The following is an 18,846-nucleotide window of genomic DNA, read 5'->3' on the forward strand; positions in this document are numbered from 1 at the left end:
TGAAGAATGACTATGTATACGATACCAGCACCTTGAGGTCACTGCTCAATGAAGTGATTATTCATGCAGGTCATATATGAATATGATTTTTAATATTATTCTAATTTTAAAATAAATAAGGAATTAATTATTCTGTGTGAAAATTATTCTGCTGTGAAAATCACTTGAAAACTTTCCTTTCCTTTTCAAATTAAATCATTCCAATAGTAACATCACATTGGGGTGAGTGACATTACAAGATTTTTAAGGTCACTGGAGTGTAAGGGACTTTACTTAAATAGGTAACTACCGCTGCTCTTTGTGTTCAAAGTTGAAGTGACATGGAGGCTTCTTTCCATTTAGTAGGGATGGCCAAGTGTCTGGGCAGCAAGCAGCAAAGAAGGAATTAATAAATGGGCAGTGAAAACCTGTCACCACTTCTTTCCTTCCAAGAGCAAAGCGGGAATCAAACTGAATAACCGCCTGGTTCCTTGTCTGAGGATGAGTTAACTGCAAACTGGTGGTGACACACCAGGTTTTTAGTAATGCCATAATTCTTCCCTTCCTTCTTGAAAGGACCATAGGATATAATCAACTGCAGATATGATTTCAATTTCTCAGCTGCTCTGATTACTTTTTTTTAATGCAGAATCACTGCTACAGAGTACACAGTGGTAATGACTGAATAGTTTTTGAGTTTTAATTTTTCACTAACTGTGAAAATAACAGACACAAAATTTAGAACGAGTTGGTTAGTGTGTTGTCATGAGATTCACAGCACACTCTTCTCACCTTGTCTGACCTGCTTGTGCTGCCATTGAGGTCAGTGGCACTACCCAGTTGACTTCAATGGTGCATGTCAGGGCTGGCTTTGGTGACAGACCGATGACCATGCATCCACTGCTTGTTGACAGAGACAAGAGTTCGGCAGAGACCACCTCCATGGGCATGGCCTAGACAGTTATGCTAATCCAGTAGTTTTATGGTCATAAAACTTCCCCTCCCTGAACGTTGAACTCGGTTACAGATCTAGCGCTCTGAGCTGCTGCACTTTCTTATACCCCCAGAAAACTTGCTATAATTTCATCGTTACTAGCCATTAAATTTGTGCTTCATCCCCACTAAAACAATAACAGTGAATTAACAGCCGTTTTATGTTAGAATAAATGTCATGTTTGGCTTCCAGTTGCTTAACAGTGCTGTAAATTAATTGGATTTTACAAGTCCCAAAAAAGTACAGCTTTACTTTTTTGTTTGCCAAGCAGCACTATAATGCCATAGAGTGTGCTTCAGGGAAATAAGCTAAGAGGAAATGAATGGCACCTAATGCGTATTTGACAAAACAAGTGGAGAAATGAATACAGGTCAATCCTATGTATATCTTGAAATTTGGTGAAGTGACTATGGCATTATAGATCCATGACTTGATAATCCAACCTTGTTTGCATAAATATAAAATGCTGTGGCATGTTACCTGTGGGAAAAGTTTGCAATTAAGAAACAAATTTCAACATCTGTTTTTGTCACTGCAGGAATCTTTGACTTAACCATATCATCTGTTTTTTGGTCTAGTCCGGCTTTGAAATAATTTAAACACTAGTGAATGATTTTATTACTGGTTTCAGGGGCAGGCTATAAGCCATAGCATTAAACTTTTCAGAAACTTGTTTGGTAGATTATTCAGTTAAGGCTAAGCAAAACACATTACAAGTTTGTGGGTGTTCTTATCCTTTTATTTTCTTCATTAAAGTGTTTTAAATAGAGAAGCTTTAGTTTCAAATTGGGGCAGTTTAATCTGATATTATTTATCAGATATTCATTATTGATGAAATGTTTGGAGACTAAGCCAAGACACTGTGCTGAAAAATAATAGGTTTTACAAAAAAAAACGTATATTTAAAACCGTTGGATTAACAAGTCATTCGGAACAAGCTTTTATGCTTGAAATACTCTACTTTGCTTTCCATTTTTTCTTTTATCTGCTTTCTTTGCTCTTCCCCTTGGAGGCAGTGAAAGTGGTCGGAGCACTCCAAGCTTATCCATGTACTCAGACAGCAAATCTTCACCTTCTGTCTATCAGCAGGCTCCTAGGCATTTCCATATTCCAGGTAGGCATTCACTGCTTAGCTTTTGATCTTCAAATGCTGGCACCTGTTTATTCTTTTCGTAATGTGTTGGTTGTTTTTTTTTTTTGCGGTGATTTGTGAACTTCAAAGTGCAAGAGAAGAAAATGTCTGATGAGTAAATATATGTTAACTGTTAAATGAGAGAACTGTGTGCTTATGTATATTTAAAAAAATTGCGTTAGAGGAGGCACACAGTGACAAATGTTATTAAGCTTACAGAGATACCATTATTTGTAGTGCCACAGTTGCATAGGTCTGTGCAGGAGGGAAAGCTGAAGGAGGTTTTGGTTTTGTTTTTTTTTTTTCCTTGACTGTTTACTCTCAGAATTAAAGAGTCATATTAACATAGACTTCAAAAACGGCTGAAGGACTTTAGCCCACCTGGAAGCTCGCTGTGGCTGTGTCTTTGCATATGTGCTATACTGTTCTCAAGTTCACATTCAGTTTACAAGCACATTAAATTTATGTCCATGGCCTTTAAGCACATGTAAGGACATGTACCTGCTCAGTGGAATAGTTTGTTTATTTACATTTAGCTTCAGGGATTAATATTTTTATGAACACACCGTAATTAAGAATTACTCAAGTCTGTAGTACTAAGTAAATCTGATGTCTATACAACATGATAAGGGAACCCTGGACTGTGATTCTGGGAGCTTTCACAAAATTCCAGGAAGACCAAGTCGGCTATACAATTCAAAATATAGACAAGCTATAGAATTTCCTATAAGAATATTAGGCACTTCCAGTATCAACTTCTATATCTGAACATGTACACTTTCTTCGTAATTGATCAAGAAAGTCTGTTTCCACATGTGTCTATTGTAATGGTTTTGTACCATTACATTAACTAGTGAGAAGCCTAGCCAGTTTCTCTTTGTTGTCTATGAAATATAAATTAGTAGTGCAAATATAACCACCTACATTTCAGCAAATGGATGCCACTCAAGGTGTCTTAAGGCATTTTGAGGGACTTAAGGAAGATTATGCTGCACAAGTAGGCATAGCTAATGTTTTAAATATATAAAGATGATAGGTAAGGCTTCATTCTCTTGTAATAGCCAGTGAATGACAAACCACTGAATGAATGCATAGTCTCTGATGAAGTGTTTGCATTTTAGTGTTGTTGAGAGGAGACAAGAGCAGCATGGTCTGAACTACTTGCTTACTCTTTTATTCTTTCCTTTCTCTTTCCTTTTCCTCAGACACTGGTGTAAAAGATAACATCTATAGGAAACCTCCTATCTACAAACAGCATGGTACAGTCTGCTTTTCTCTGTTGCAGTTTTCTCTACATGTCTTTGTAAGGAAATGCATTTTGACTTCTGAATTAGTTTGCTGTAGTCTTCGCATTTCATTATGTCGCCATAATCTCAAATAGAAAAAGAAAAAAGTAATGCGAAAGTTAGACAACATTTTGTATGCTAACCAGGTATTCAGTAAGTTCTCTAAAACTGGCATTAAAATATGTAAATATAGAAGTTTGCTCTTCTCATTTCAGACCATGCCTTGGGTGTCTAGTTTTTGTAAATAATTCTGACTTCTACATTGCTGGGGAAAAAAATGTTCATTCATAAGTGGTGTATATGAAATATCTACTTTTCATCTGCAAGTTCCTCAAGATGTAAAATATCAAGAACAAATGTAATCATACCATGGCAGTGAGGAAAAATTCAGTGGCTGATAACATTGGCAAGATGTGATTGGAAAAACTTTGGTAAACTCAGCAACAAAATTGCTGTCTGAGTTTCTAATAGAAAGAATTATGTGACGTTTTATACCACTGAAGATCTAACTTAAGACTCTAGTAAATATAAGAAAAAAAAAAGGAAATATAAAGTCTGCATTCTTCTGTTACTATTTTTGCTTTATATTTCACTGATTATGATCAATACAATTTCCATGTTGATGTCAGTTCCTACTGTGATCTCTGTGATGTTTGACGATGATCTTGGTTCGTGATGCAGGTTTAGTAACACAGAATTCATTTTTCTAAACAGAATTCCGTTATTAATCTTTGAATCAAATGTGTATGGATTCTGCTGCAATAGGGTGCCTGAAAAGTGCAGAAGTACACTTCTGATTAAGAGTCATGACTGGGTTTTTCCTGTACTCAGAAGCAAAGGGAAAAAATAAAAATAAAATACGTAATATAAATCTTCCCCAAACCAAAAATTGTATTTTAATCATGATTACTCTCCTTCTTGGGAATGAATGAGAGAATAAAAGAAACATGTAGCTAAGGCCTGTTGGGGATGAAAGCTTGTATCTTTGGGACGCAAATGAGAGAGTGAAGCTACACCACTCTTCACGGCAAGGGAAGATCTAGGCAGTGCCTGTGAACAATGCCTCTGGTGGAGCAACTCCTCCTGCGACTTACCTTCTGCACTGCTGTCCGCGCAGAGGTGACTTCCCATGTTGTATGTAAGAGTGACAAGGCTCCGTGTGTCTGTTCTCCCATACATAGACTTCTAGCTGATTGATAGCTCATAACTTTCCGTGAGAGAACAGTTAGGAAACTGCATATACGCCACTGGCTTCATAGCCAGATCAAGGAAAATGCATTTTACCTGTTTTTCTTTTGTGTTAACAGGAGACTTTAACTGATTTTAAAATATCCAATAGTTTTAAAAATGATGCTGTTATGTAGTTATCATTTTTCTTTTGCGGAAATCTACAGTTATTTCTGCTTTGGTTGAAGTTCTAGTTTGCATCCGATTCAGTAATAGGAGAAAGAAAATCATTAACTGATGCCTCCCAACTGAGCGAGTCAGGCTGTGCATGTTCCTGGTAACCAGTGCATCATGCTAAAGTAACTGTATGTTCAAATCATCCAGATTTAGATAACCTCTGTGATTTTTCTGGGTATGGTTTTGAGCAAAGTCAGACTTGCTGATGTTTCAGTGCACTTTAGGTGTTGGTCTTTGATAGCCATTTTCTGCTCACAATATCCTAATCTTGGATAAACTAATGTTACCTCCAAGGCAGAAAGATAGTATCTGGTTTAGTGCTTGATTTAATGTAATCTGCCAAGCTTATAGTCTGCCCAAGCTCTCTAATTCTTTCCTGTCTTTAGATATATAAATCATTTGAGGCAACTACTTAGGCTGAGCAAAAAAATCTACTGACAAAAGAAAAAGTTGAATATTAGAGTGGTGTTTGGAAAGATCATAAGCAAATGCAAAGTTGCTATCATCTGGTGTAAATCAGCGTAGCTTCACTGATTTACACAAGCTGATGGTATGGCTCAATGTCCTGTATCCTGGCTGTGTCATTTAATTTTATAGATATTTTTGGTTTGCAAAGAGGATTCTAATAAGCAGGTTTTTTTGTTTCAGGCCAGGCATTTTTAGATAAATTTTCTGTCTGTCAGATATGCAGTCGAAGTCTGGATTACGTCAATTTTGCACTGCTCTATGGAGTTGTTCCTCGTAATCACTAGAGTGAGCAGAGAATTAAATTACCGAGTCAGCAATCTCTCTAGATTAACAAGGATATATGTTTTAAACTTTCTTTTATAGATTGTAGAGGTTCTGAAAGGTTGTGTTGAAAATACGTGCACATTGTTTTTCTGCTAAAGAGCAAAACATAATTAACTCAAAACAAAAAAAAAATCAATGAACTTTCCTTCAAAAAAATTAGAATTAAATAAATAAAATTTACCTTTTATTCTGGAAGAACTGCTGGCTAAAGTGTGAAGACAGGATCAACTGATGATTCAGCTCCTCAAGCTAACGGGACACTGAGCTGATGATACATGCTGAAAAGGAGCCAGAGAACATTCCTTCGTTGAAGAGACTAAGTTTGAACAAACAAGCACAAAAATGTTCTTTAAAACAAAAAGTGCAAGGAGCTCTTCCAAAACATTTGGCTTTAAAAGGTTTCAGTTACAGCAGTGCCCAACAGATTTACTGTAGCTACAGCTTCTGTGTTTCTATTCTAAACACCCAACTTCAGAGTTAAAAAAAAAAGTGGTGGAAAAATGGGGCATACAAGAGATCAGCCTGAGAGCTGGGGTTGGAAAGTGAAGAGTGAGGGAGCCTGCGTGATTGTTCTTTTGTGTGTGTTCATGTTTCAGAAATATTTTACCATCATTCAAATTAAAAAAAAAAATAGAAGAGGTTTGCTTTTTGGAATATTAGCACTCATCCATGTGAAACATGCAGTTCATGTTGGGGTTCGCAGCAGAACTGAGTATCCCTTGTAGCAACGAAGCTAGTGCTCAGTATCGATGAAATTCAGGCCACATGAGTTCTCATGAGCCACTTGGCCTGAATTTGGCACATTTGCCAGCGATATGGAGTATAAAGGACTCTCAGGATCTTGGGAGAGGCAGGCCTTCGTGGCCCCCATCAGTGTTGCTTGTACTCCTCTGGCTCTCTGTATAAAACCTTGGTGTTAAGTAGTTTGAAGTCAGATGCTCTCAAGATCCCGTGGAACTTTTGAAATCTTTGAATAATGCTTTGGATTAAACTTGTTTTTTTAGTTTGAAAACATTAACGTTTTGAAACAAAAACAATTTCAAAAAATGCATCAGATTTCTATATGGATTTCTGATTTAGTGAGAGCAAGAACCATACATATGGAACGATGATCATACCTGGAATGACTTATTGACTGGTGATTTAGGATATGCTCCCAAAATATCAGTGAACCAGGTTTAAGTCCTTCTTGCAATGTAGAGACTTTATTTTTCATCTTTCATATGTGGATATTTCTTTCTAGTTCTTTCTCAAGAAGCAGCTTGTCATTTCAGGAAAATGCCCTGGTTGGGATGCAATTAGCTAACTGCAAAAACTTTGGGTTTTTTCATAGTGCTGTTTTTATTTTATGGCGCAACTTCACTTTGCCGCATTAAATTGAGAAAAAAAAAAAGCTCTACAGTTACAGATTTTCACCTCTAACCCACAGATTTTTTCCTTAGTGCAATTTGTCATTTTTAAAGTATCACCTCCTCAGGAAAACCAGTTAAGGTCTGGATGTGAGCTGTGTAACGGTACCAGAAAATAAAACTGAATAGCACTGAAATGCTAATGGTAATGGCCTTTTGCCCATGTTGTTTAGATGCAGGGCAGATCCTCTGCAAATGTGCTGGCTGAAGAAATGGAGAGGGCAGAGCTGGGAGCATTACAGCCCTTCTAACGGTGCAAGTTGATCTCCTCCCTACCTCTGTCTCTGAGAGTCTAATCTGAGCCTTAACTTTTGTATTATTATACTATTTTATTATTAATATGTTTTCTGGCTGCACTGTGTTGCATGGAGCTCTTGTGTTGCCCTTGGGCATTGTGGACAACCCCCTTGTTGTGATAAGTTCTCATGAGCTTAAAATTATGCTAGATCATTGCATTACTCCAGTTTTGTACCATTAAAACTTTCTCCAAAACAACATAGAGTGATATAAAGGCAAGTAGGACTCAAATTTTGTGAAATTCAGCACAGAATCTTTCTGTAAGGTTCTGCGGTGTAACTCAGTGTCTAGAACAATATGCTGGGACGTAAAAGACAATGAAAATCATATTTGATGATTCAGAACTATCTAATGAATAGCTTTTAGGTTTTCAGGTTTGAGTTTTTCTTTTCAGCAAGTTGGAAAGTTAGAAGAAAAGAAACCAACAGTAAAATATCAGCAATATTTTTTTTTATTGTTAAAATACTCTTTAAGAGGGCAATATAGTCAAAAAAGTGGTTGGTCACAGAACTGTGAATTTTAGAGTCTGACATAGCCTTTCTTGCAGATTTCATGAAGAGGTACTACGAAATTTGTTGCTATCTTCTTTACCATCTTTGCCTATCCTTTTGGGAACATAGGAAGCCCAAGTGTGCAGACCACAAAACATCTGTGAAACCATATGTACTTTCCTGGTCATGGTAACACAGAAGAATGGAGAAATGACTGCAGTGGTGCAGTGACCATATAAATCTGTCTCTAAATTTTGATGTAGGCTTTTTCCCACCAATCATTCCCCAACAGTAATTTCTTCCTAAAAAAAAGATAGGTTCCAGCAAGAATAGATTGTTTAAATTCACAGTATGCCTGAAGGATGAGTATTACTGTAATAATTTCAAAATGATTTTAAGTAATTCTGGAAGAACATAGCTCTACACATCGAATTTTCTGCCCAGCTCTGTTTTGGTCTTTTTTTAATTGGTTTGTTTTTTTTTCCCCTTTTAAAAATCTTTTGGACATAGTTAGAGTCAAAACAGAAGACAAAAAGGATGTAATCTGTTCTAATTTTTAAAATTAACTTAATCTTCCAGCAGCAAGAAGATCAGAAGGGGAGGATGGAAGCTTGGATCAGGACAGTAAGAAGGTAATGATCAGAAAGAACATAAGGGAGTAGTTTATTGATCTTTCTTGAAGCAACTGTGTTTTAAAACATGTTAATATGTCAAGGTATTCTTTCATTTAACTGGAATAATCATTACTACTTTTAGGTCTTTCCAAGAAGATATAGAAACACTTAATCTCTCACCCAGAGGGTTTAGAATCTAAATTCTATAGTAAAGAAAGAAATAGGGATATAGAGATTAAGAGCAATAAGCTCATGGATTTTCACTCAATCTCAATATATACACTGGTGATTCAGCTAAGCCTGTGGACTTTTACTTAGAGTGTATGTTAACATACAAGAAAAACGTTAACAGAAGATGAATTATAAGAAAACAGTATAGTGCATCTTCTAAAGAGAAGTGGAGTGAGCACCTTAATTAACGGAGAAACTATCCTCAGCCCATCTGAAAGTTTAAAGTTTTTGGTAGCTATGACATCTAACAGGGAGTCTCATGCTATAGTCAACTTTTATCATTTGGTAAAGGATGATGTAACTTACAAGGAGCATAAAATACGATCATTTCACGAGACTTCTCAAATATGTGAAGTAGGAGAACTGCATTCAGACGTTAAATCCTGGATTCTATAATGGGTGTTTTTACTCTGTCCAGCTAAAGACCAGTTGGCTTATTCTGAAAGGGGATATGGACACCAGAACTAATTCCCCGGATTCAGACACCCGGTCCCTGTCTCTTACTGCCGGAACCGACCGAGAAAACTTCCCGAGGGCACAGGAGGGCACAACTGCCAGCTACTCCCGTGAGTACTGCTACCTGTTTTCAAGACACAGGATGGTGGTATCAGCCTGCTGGTTGACTTGTGCTAATTACTTCTTGATACAATCTGTGTGTTTTGAATGCTAGTAGAGCCATTTCATCTGTATCATATAAAACATAAAGAACACTTTGCTCCATAGATTAATTTAGAGTAGGCATTTTTTATTATTTCTCACAATTATACCTCGAAGTTCACAGAAACCTTCCAGATATATAAGCCATTGAGTAGCCAGGTGGAATAATGGGATAATTTTGTTGCTAAATACTGGTCTGAAGACCGTGTGTCTATGTTTGCTGTCAATGCCAAAAGCACATTCTACATGTTTCTTACTTCGCATTTCAGCAAGTCAGGAGGTGAAGGAAATGATCATCAGAAGTGAGTCTGAATTTTACTTTTAGATTATATAAATAACAAAGAATAGGTTAAATGAATTTTAACAGATAACTGGGCCTTTCCTCTCCCTGCCTCCTCCTCTTTACACCATACAGCAGTAGCAGGTCATCCAGGGTAAACAAGTTGGGGAAGCAGTTTTCCAAAAGAATGCCTCCAATGCGAGGCATGTCTGGCAGCGGGGCTAGGATGTCAGTCTTGTGGGCATTTTGGTAATGTGATAGCTGGCTCCATCAACTTATATTAAGGAAATTATGGCTTAGCTATGCAAGGAAGAGGAAAAACAGATGCTACAAAGTCTGTCACAAGACTGTAACAAGATAAAGAATAAAAGTTATTTTGGACCATCAGTTTCACTGGTCTAACCTGAAAGGATTTGATTCCTTCATCCTCACTAGACATCACATACACATGCATGGGGTGTATTGTAGGATTCTCTGTGCAGAGGAAGCCAAATCTGGCCACCTCCCATGCCTAACATCTGTAAGTCATCACTCAGAAATGAACACCTAAACTTTTTGTTGTGTTGCAGACTTAAGGTATGTTTGGAAGCTTTCTGGAGTTGATCTGATGCTTTTCTACATAGGTATTGAGAAAATAGTCCTTGTGTGCAAATTTTGAGTCAGGAGAACTATGTAGCACACCAAGAACTGTGTTATACAGGAACAATGTACTGTGTCAATTTTTTTCATGAGCATATTGCTACGCCCCTCACTTTTCTATACCAGCATTTCTTTTATGTTTGTTTTTTTTTTTTTAATTATTATCTTGGGAATGTGGAGCTATTAAAACTAGAAATGCAAAAGATGGTACACACCTCTGTCAGGGTCAAGACCACCTGTGTGCCAATGCAGTATAGGTCATGTAGTTCATTTTCTGTTGCTTTTTGTCAGCGTTTCTCTGTCCCTCGTGGAAGCTGGCAGTGTTACCCAATTAGAAGCCAAACAGAAATGGCACTGAGGAAGTTTTCTTTTCCTGACATTCACAATATTTTTTTTTCCTTTCTTTCTGATTTTATTCAGCTCCTTGACTGTTTTATTACCAATGGACATTCTAAGTAGATCCTTCTCTACTGAGTTTCCCTATTTAGTGTATTTGTAGTCTGTCACATGCCACATCAGCCCTGGAAGAGTAGCTTCTCTGCCTCTTGCACTCATGACTGAGAGCAGCCAGATCTTTAACTCAGACATTCAGTCCCATCTCTGTGGCATAGTCAGTGAGTATCAGTGAAAATAAACTTTTTGGGTAAAGATTTGGTACCAAGCGGTCACCTGTAGAGTGGAGGGGTTAGCCAGCATGAGACTGAACCTCTGGTGATGTGTCCAAACATACTCTGCAAACAGCCCTGCGTTCATCTGTCCTGCCTCTGTGCAAACCACAGAGGGGTATTCTGCTCAAGAAGATATTTAGCCACATTCTGTTAGCTATATGCCCAGAAGGATACATCTAACAGCAAAGCACATCAATATGAGGCTTGTGTAATTAGCAGGCATCCAGTGTGGACCTTGCATCTCCTACATCCACTTGTGTAAATGTATCTTGTTTCTGTTTGTGTATATGTTTAGTAGTTAATCATTTACCATAATTCATGATTTTATCTGTCACATATGTAGGAAAGCAGGAATCTAGCAAGGTGTGTAAACCTTGCTGTTCATGTGTCCCTGATTTGCTAAGAGGCAACCTCAGAATATCAGGTTAGAGTAAATGTCATACTGGAAAAAGCAGGAGCCGTATCCATGCAGAGAGTAGTTATTGTTCAGATAGTGCCTAATTAAAGAGAAAGATTGCTTTATCTTGACCAATTACTACAGAAAATTTACCATAACATCACGGCTGCCATTGGATGTGATACTGATCAGTATGTGGTTGTTGGCTTTTAATGTTTTATTTCTTCTTTATATTAAAAAAAAAAGCAGCAAAATAAAGTGTATTTAACTGTGTAACTAAGTTCACGGGAAAGAAGCTAAGTGAAATACAGTTCCCACTGGAGTCAGTGAGTCTTTTCTTGCTAGCTTGTTTTGGGCTGTTTTGGCTTTATGCACCTCTTGTTTTTTTTCCAGCCAGCCACACGATGTTGCTTGTGCCTGTGGATGTGGCTTGGTCCTGGCAGCCTGGGAGGCAGCTCCTCAACTGCTACATGCTAAAGAGAATTGTGTTTGTTTTCAAACCATGGTCTTTACCTTAGTGCGTTTTTCCTTAGTATCTGAGTAATACTGTTTGGTAATAGAACAAAACCATCCCACCTGCCTTCTCTGTAGCCAAGAGGCCAAGAAATTGAACTCTGCACTGATGTTCAACACCAGCGTCTTTTTCCAGGCAGGACTATAGATGACAATTTTGTTGCAGATCCATTCACTCTATCTCAAAGGTGCTATATACTCCTTATCCTCTGGCGTCATTATCATTCAGATAGCAAGCAATGATAAGTTCCCAATTTCTAAACTGGAATAGCGAAGTGATCCATCTAATTTAGTATTCACAGAATCACAGAATCACAGAATGTTAGGGATTGGAAGGGACCTCAAAGGATCATCTAGTCCAATCCCCCTGCCTGAGCAGGACCACCTAGATTAGAAGTATTAGTATTATAGTATTATAAGTATTAGTATTATAGTATTAGAAGTAGTATTATTAGTATTAGTATTCATCACTACGTCCCTATATCAGATGTGGAAAACCCCTGCAGGGTCAACAACAGAAGCTCTGCTCATAGTTTATACCATTCCTCAGATGGTGGTTGATTATGTTTCTAAAACATCTCTTGCTTTTATAGATAATTTCATTTTGCTAGCTTACATAAGTCAAGCTTATAAAGTCTTCTTTCCTTTGATGAGCTTTCATTGCCTCAGTTTTCCTGTAGGCCAGTGGTCTGGTGGAGTTAATTTAATCCACTTGAACACTGATGAACAAGAACAGCACAAAGGATTCCTCCAGGATCTCCCATGAATTATTACATTTTATCCCATTTCTATTACTCTAATGTTCAAGGTTATCCCAGTGCTTTATGATGTCCCAATCCTCCTCTATATTGGCAGTGCTTTATAACTTTGTTTCAACAGCAAAGTTTGTTAGCCCATTACTATTTTTGGTGTCCAGATGATTAGTGAAAATGTCAGGCAATCTCAAATCAGCACCAGTCTATACTGACACTTTTCTCTATCAGCACTGCTCAGTTCTCACTACTCATTTCTTACTTTTCATTGTTTCCTTACTGACCCTATAATTCCTCTGATAAACTCCATCTTCTCCAGATTTGCATTTAGTTTCATGTGTGGCAACATACCACACACTTCAATGATATCACCTTAGATGAGATAAAATAAAACTTATGTTGTGCAGAAGTCATTTCTCTTAACAAAGCAAGCCACCAAGCAAGTCTGGCACTGTGTCTTTAACTTATGTCAAACCAATTAAAATCTGTGTGACTATAATTAATTTTCTGTTTACTTCAATGTTTATGTTCAGTTGTACCTTAAGTTTTCTGTTGAAAGCAAACTGATAGCTCCTCATTATCTTTTTCCCTTCTTAAATATAAAAACTGTAGTTGCTGTTTTCCAGTGGTAAGAGGTATTGGACTTGCAATTCGATGTGAGCTTATTGCTCCCTGTTTTAAGTACATTAAGTGCTTTGAATTGTGTTTCCATCACGACTGTGATTCATTGGCGTACCCTTATTCCGTTAGCTTCCCCTCCTTGCTCAGTACTCTACCTTTTGTTCCTAAAAATGAAGGTAGAATACTCCTTCAGTGCTGGAGCCCTACCTAGGTTACCTTTCATTTCTGCTGTGTACTGACATAGCGTAACTCGCCGTGATCCTGTTTCTTCTTTCCTTGTTCTCTTTTTGTTTGGATAGCTGGAGAACCTTTTGCTATTTGTTTTAATATCATTTTCAGTGTTTAACTCAGCTTGACTTCTGGCATTTCTTACTTTATCTCAGCACATCGTGAGCTCTCTGCTGATCGTCTTTTGTTTTTTCTTTCTGTATGATTATTCCTAATCATCTCCTTAGGGTATTTATTAATCCGGTGGGGTCTGGATTCCTTTCCTGCATTCCCCTTTGGACACATATTGCTAACGTTTTTGAGAGAAAGAAGCGTTGTACATTCAGTTCTTTGAGCTGACTTTTCTAATTCTTTGCAATGATTTGTCAAAATTTCCTGTACTGGAATCAAGAATGGTTGTTACACATGTGTTTATTCGTCTTCTGTTTAATTTAAACTGATTCAGCTTGTCACTTCTGTACAGCATTATTTTTATTAACCAAAACCTAATCTGAAACACTTTTTGTCCTTTGACTGACAAAAGAAACTTCCAAACTTTCTTATTAGACTCTCAGTATTAAAAGTAAGGCTCGTCAGTTGTTTCATACTGACTGCATACAGTTTTGTCACCATATTACATCCAGTTTGTTCATGGTAACTCCACTTTGACAATTTTGCCTATCTTAAAACTTTCTTTCTCTTGAGTGTTTATACTCTCACTAATTTCTTTATCCATTGCCATATCTTCATTTATGCTTTTTTCATTGAAGCAGTAGAAGTTGCTGTAAAGACAACAAAATTATTCTTTTTTTTTTTTTTTTTTTAAGTGGTAGGTTACCAACCCTTCTTTTTAAGAAACAAAACCAAAAGCAGGCCACATACATCATGATCAGAAGTGGTGTAACTCTAAAATGATGGTACCTTTAATCCCATTTTCAAGTCCTGATTTAACACCAAGTTGGGGGCAAAGATTTCACAAGCTCTCATATCTGCTTTGCATCACATAGCTGAGTAAGGCTTCCATAACATGAGTGCTACAACTCTCTTCATGTCATGCCTAGTAAGGTGATTGCACCCTGGCATGCTTTTATAGACATTGTTAAACATGTTCATGTACATTAAATACAGAGAAAAGATAAGCATTGCTCAGTTAGATTTCATCCCATTAATAGAATGGACATACTGATCTTGTAATTGCTGTTTCTGGTTGTTTTCTTGAATTCTATGTTTTAGTAGACTGTAAAGAATTTAGAAAAAAATATAGCTGTATGTTATGTCTTTTACAGGATTTCCGTATTCTAAATCTGCTTCTCTACCTGGCTATGGAAAGAATGGCTTACATCAGGTAGGTGTATATTTAAATGTGTTCTCCAGGCAGTAGTGTATCATAAATGGGCACCTTAGTAACTAGTTGAAAATCTACACAGTAATAACACTTTAAAGGTGTTTTGGCTGCCAGCCCTGTCTGACAAATTCATACTCTATGTGGGTTACAGTTTGTCTGTCTGCAAGAGTAGGACAGACTGAGGCTTCTCCTTTTAAATATGTCTGTGATGAGTGTTAGGAATCTTGATTCTCCTCCCAAAACAAATGAAGGTCCAAAATATACAGGCTGCACATATTAATAGGTCACAGTATAGCTTGAATTAATGATAGAGAGAGTAGGCCTATAATTAGGCCAGTGATATTCTTAGAGCAAAGACACCCTGAGGAAAAGGACTTGGGAGTGCTTGTGGGTGAGAAGCTCAACATGAGCCGGCAATGTGCACTGGCAGCTCAGAAAGCCAACCGTGTCCTGGGCTGTATCAAAAGGAGTGTGGCCAGCAGGTCGAGGGAAGTGATTCTGCCCCACCTGGAATACTGTGTTCAGCTCTGGAGTCCCCAACACAAGAAGGACATGGAGCTACTGGAATGAGTCCAGAGGAGGGCCATGAAGATGATCAGAGGGCTGGAGCACCTCTGCTATGAAGACAGGCTGAGAGAGTTGGGGCTGTTCGGCCTGGAGAAGAGAAGGCTCCGGGAGACCTTCTAGCAGCTTTCCAGTACCTAAAGGGGGCCTACAGGAAAGCTGGAGAGGGACTTTTTACAAGGGTGTGTAGTGATAGGACAAGGGGAAATGGCTTTAAACTGAAAGAGGTCAGATTTAGGTTAGATATAAGAAAGAAATTTTTCCCTCTGAGAGTGGTGAGGCAGTGGAACAGGTTGCCCGGAGAAGTTGTGGATGCCCCATCCCTGGAGGTGTTTAAGGCCAGGTTGGATGAGGCTTTGGGCAACCTGGTGTAGCGGAGGGTTTCCCTGCCCATGGCAGGGGGGTTGGAACTAGATGATCTTTGATGTCCCTCCCAACCCAAACCATTCTATGATTCTATGACACAGCAGCCCACATGCATTGCATTTCTTGAATCATCAGTTCTCTTTTTTTCCAGTATGCGTGTATATATATATAGAGAGAGAGAGAGACAGATAGATAGATAGATAGACACTGAGACACCATACTTTTAAGGCAGAGAAGGAGCAATATAGAGAGAATGGCAGGCAGAAATCTAGAAAGCAAAATGCATAACCGCATTATGATCAGATCAAACTGGGGGTTCGTTTTCTAATCCTTTTTTATAATTTTTACAATTCCTCAGGAAAAAAGACACCTTTGACACTGTAGTCTCTCTTTGTCTCTGGCATCCAGCATTACTGGTTCTCAGTCTATGGCTCATATTTTTAGATACAAACCCAGTATGGTCAATAGTGATAACCTGGCAATACATAGATGCATGAGCACTTAGATTTTGAAGAATGATTTGTGTCTAAATTACATGGATAGGACCTCATTGAAATTCCCTCCTTTCTCCAAAGGAAGATGCGAAAGCTGCACAAGTACATGAGCAAGATTAAACTTCCCCAATGATAACAGTCAAACTGCAGGTCATTGGAAGGACCTACAAGAAGGCAACTGTCAGAGAGTAGCTAAACTGATTGTTTGGCAGCTACTGAAGTGTCCATCCCTTTGAGTCACTATTGCAAAGACTAATTGTGTCTGTGTCGCTTCAACACCTAACTGCTTGAATTCCTCTCTGAAGAAACCAGTGGCACTCAAATGACTGGTTGAGTCTCAAATGAGATTTAAGAATTTGAAAGGATCTAGATTAATCTGTCCCCACTTAGAAGTCAACAGCTTTTTTCTAACTTTTCAGAATAACTCTTACCAGTAACCTGAAGCGAGCAAAGGACCGACTAGCGGCCAGCCACCGTGCTGGTGAGGGACCAAAGCCATCAGAATGCTCAACGCCGATGAAGCCAAGGCAAACCCATCAGCTGTGGAGTTGGCCGCGCTTGCAGGCTGAAGCCATGCAATGTGATCTGACAGCAGCAGATGGCAGCATCTGCCCTGCCTAAAGGGTCCAACCTCACAGCCGAAAACTATTAGGAAGTTGAAAAGGTTGCTCATGGTCAAATCCTTGAGGCCAAAATTCTTCTCAGAATGGATGTCCTCTGTTTGGATTGCAAGTTCATACCAGCTTTTGTGGTTTGTTATTTTTAATCAGCCATCCCAGTGCTGCATAACAAAATAAACCAAAAAAAAAAAAAACCCAATAAGGAGCATTGCAGGTTATTGTAAGCATAGCTATGCACACTGTTGATACCCTAACAGGCAAAAATGAGACTCAGGAAAAAAAAAAAATCATATAACAGTGCTTCTCTGATCTCCTGTAATGTTTGACGTTATAGCATTTGCCAGCAAAGGAAAAAGGTAGTGGGTTAAACAAAGCTATGGCGCATACGCACAGTTCTGCCTGGTCTTAGCAGCATCAGCAATGCGAAGCAGAGAATCAGAATGTCAGGATGAGACAAGTTTCAGTACAGTGTAAGGGATTTGTGGCGATGGCAGTAAGACATCTGCATCACAGGGAAAGGCATGTGACAACTTCAATCTACCCTTGCTTCGAGGTCTTCAAATGGGAGTGACTGGTGGCTTTCTGACACCTTTCTGCCTCATTGAAAGCTATGAGAAATCAGAGCTTGAAAAGATCCCAGTGGTCTAGGGGTGAGGTGGGTTGGTATGACACTGCCTCTCTGAGTGACATCCAAGCTGCAGCTTTTACTGGTCTGTGGAGTTCACAGCATAGGCAGCAAACTGCACCTGCAGTGCCTCCAAGGACCCAGGCATTCCCTTGACACTCCATCCTTGCCTCCAGGCAGGGCTCCATCTCTGCAGTCATAGATCGATGCGTGTTGCAAGCACTCAAGACTCCTGCCTTGAGCAATTGGGTCAAGTCTGAGTGAGACTTTATTTTCTTTCTTTCTTGCAAGGATCTATACTATGATTCTGTGATACCAAATGGTTTTCTTTTTTCTCTCAACAATATGCAGAGTGATTTTGCGGTGTGTTTTGCTGCTACATGGCTTTTTTTCTTTCTCTTTCAGCCTGAAAATATGGGCCAATATGACACGGACCAGGAGGCGAGCTGGGGGATGAAAGGTACTTCGCAATATCATTTCCACTCCAATTCATATTTTCTCCCTTTGAGGATGCTCATTCACGTTTTGCCCTAAGGGGTTACTATTCTGAGATCTTCTCATAGTTCGCGTAATAATGACTAGACAGAAACCCAGCTCAGTATCACGTTTATCACAGAGATTTTTTTTTTTATCTGACCAAACATAAAGGTCTGACTGAAGTCCTGCATCGTAAAGTGATGCAACCATGTTGAGTCAATCCTGGTATCCTCAACATGTGGCGACAGTCTCTGGTGCTCTTTGCTTATCAGATGGTGGTCTCATATCGAAGAGAGGAAGAAATTTAAGATAATCAGTCCTTCAAGACGTATCTAGTAAAAAAATCCATTGTGTTTCTTGTTTGTGTTACAGTGTGGTTAAAATGTGCAGAATTCAAAAAGCAGAATTTATTTGCATTCATTTTTTTTTTGTTACAGTTCAAGTGGACTGTGAACTTAATATGAAACTTGAGTTGGAATTTTCCAAAGAACTGAGCAATTTAGCAACATGCATCTACTCACAGGGAAGAGTAGGATTTTTCCAAGACACTTAATCTCATTTTAAATATCTTACACTACCGCTTCACTTCATGCCTCTATGTTGATATAAGTCTTTGCCTCTATGTTTGAATAGTTTAAAATACAGATTTTGAAAAGTAGACTTATCTCTGATTTCATTTCAGACCATAAAAAGTTTTATGAAAACATATTGGCTGTCCTGGTTGCATTTAGTTATTGTTGTGAATAGATGACATTGTGGTAGTCATATCATATACAGTCATATATTGACCTAACTAGGATACCCTTCTGCTAGTTTAGGTGCAGGAGTCATTGTCCCATATCCTCAAATAATCTTTTTTTCACTATTGTTATTCCCACTCCAGTCAGCCCAAGTGCAAGATGTTGGTATCTTGGAATATTGTATTAACTCAATGATTTTCATATATGTTCCCAAACCGACATGCTTGTAATAATCCATATATTTTAACTATT

The 18,846-nt window shown here is 38.3% G+C and overlaps 1 protein-coding gene across 1 annotated transcript in view; it reads left to right on the forward strand.

Annotated features, from left to right (window-relative positions):
- ABLIM2 (actin binding LIM protein family member 2) overlaps nucleotides 1-18,846 on the forward strand; it is a 115,237-nt gene that overhangs the window by 81,448 nt on the left and 14,943 nt on the right. The window contains exons 13-19 of the mRNA XM_086612043.1: nucleotides 1,986-2,087; nucleotides 3,311-3,364; nucleotides 8,364-8,416; nucleotides 9,048-9,195; nucleotides 14,650-14,708; nucleotides 15,022-15,024; nucleotides 17,783-17,837. Of these exons, the coding sequence (XP_086468169.1) occupies nucleotides 1,986-2,087; nucleotides 3,311-3,364; nucleotides 8,364-8,416; nucleotides 9,048-9,195; nucleotides 14,650-14,708; nucleotides 15,022-15,024; nucleotides 17,783-17,837 (474 nt within the window). The remainder of the gene's footprint in view (nucleotides 1-1,985; nucleotides 2,088-3,310; nucleotides 3,365-8,363; nucleotides 8,417-9,047; nucleotides 9,196-14,649; nucleotides 14,709-15,021; nucleotides 15,025-17,782; nucleotides 17,838-18,846) is intronic.

The sequence above is a fragment of the Tauraco erythrolophus genome, chromosome 5, assembly GCF_009769465.1.
Source record: "Tauraco erythrolophus isolate bTauEry1 chromosome 5, bTauEry1.pri, whole genome shotgun sequence".
NCBI lineage: Eukaryota > Metazoa > Chordata > Aves > Musophagiformes > Musophagidae > Tauraco > Tauraco erythrolophus.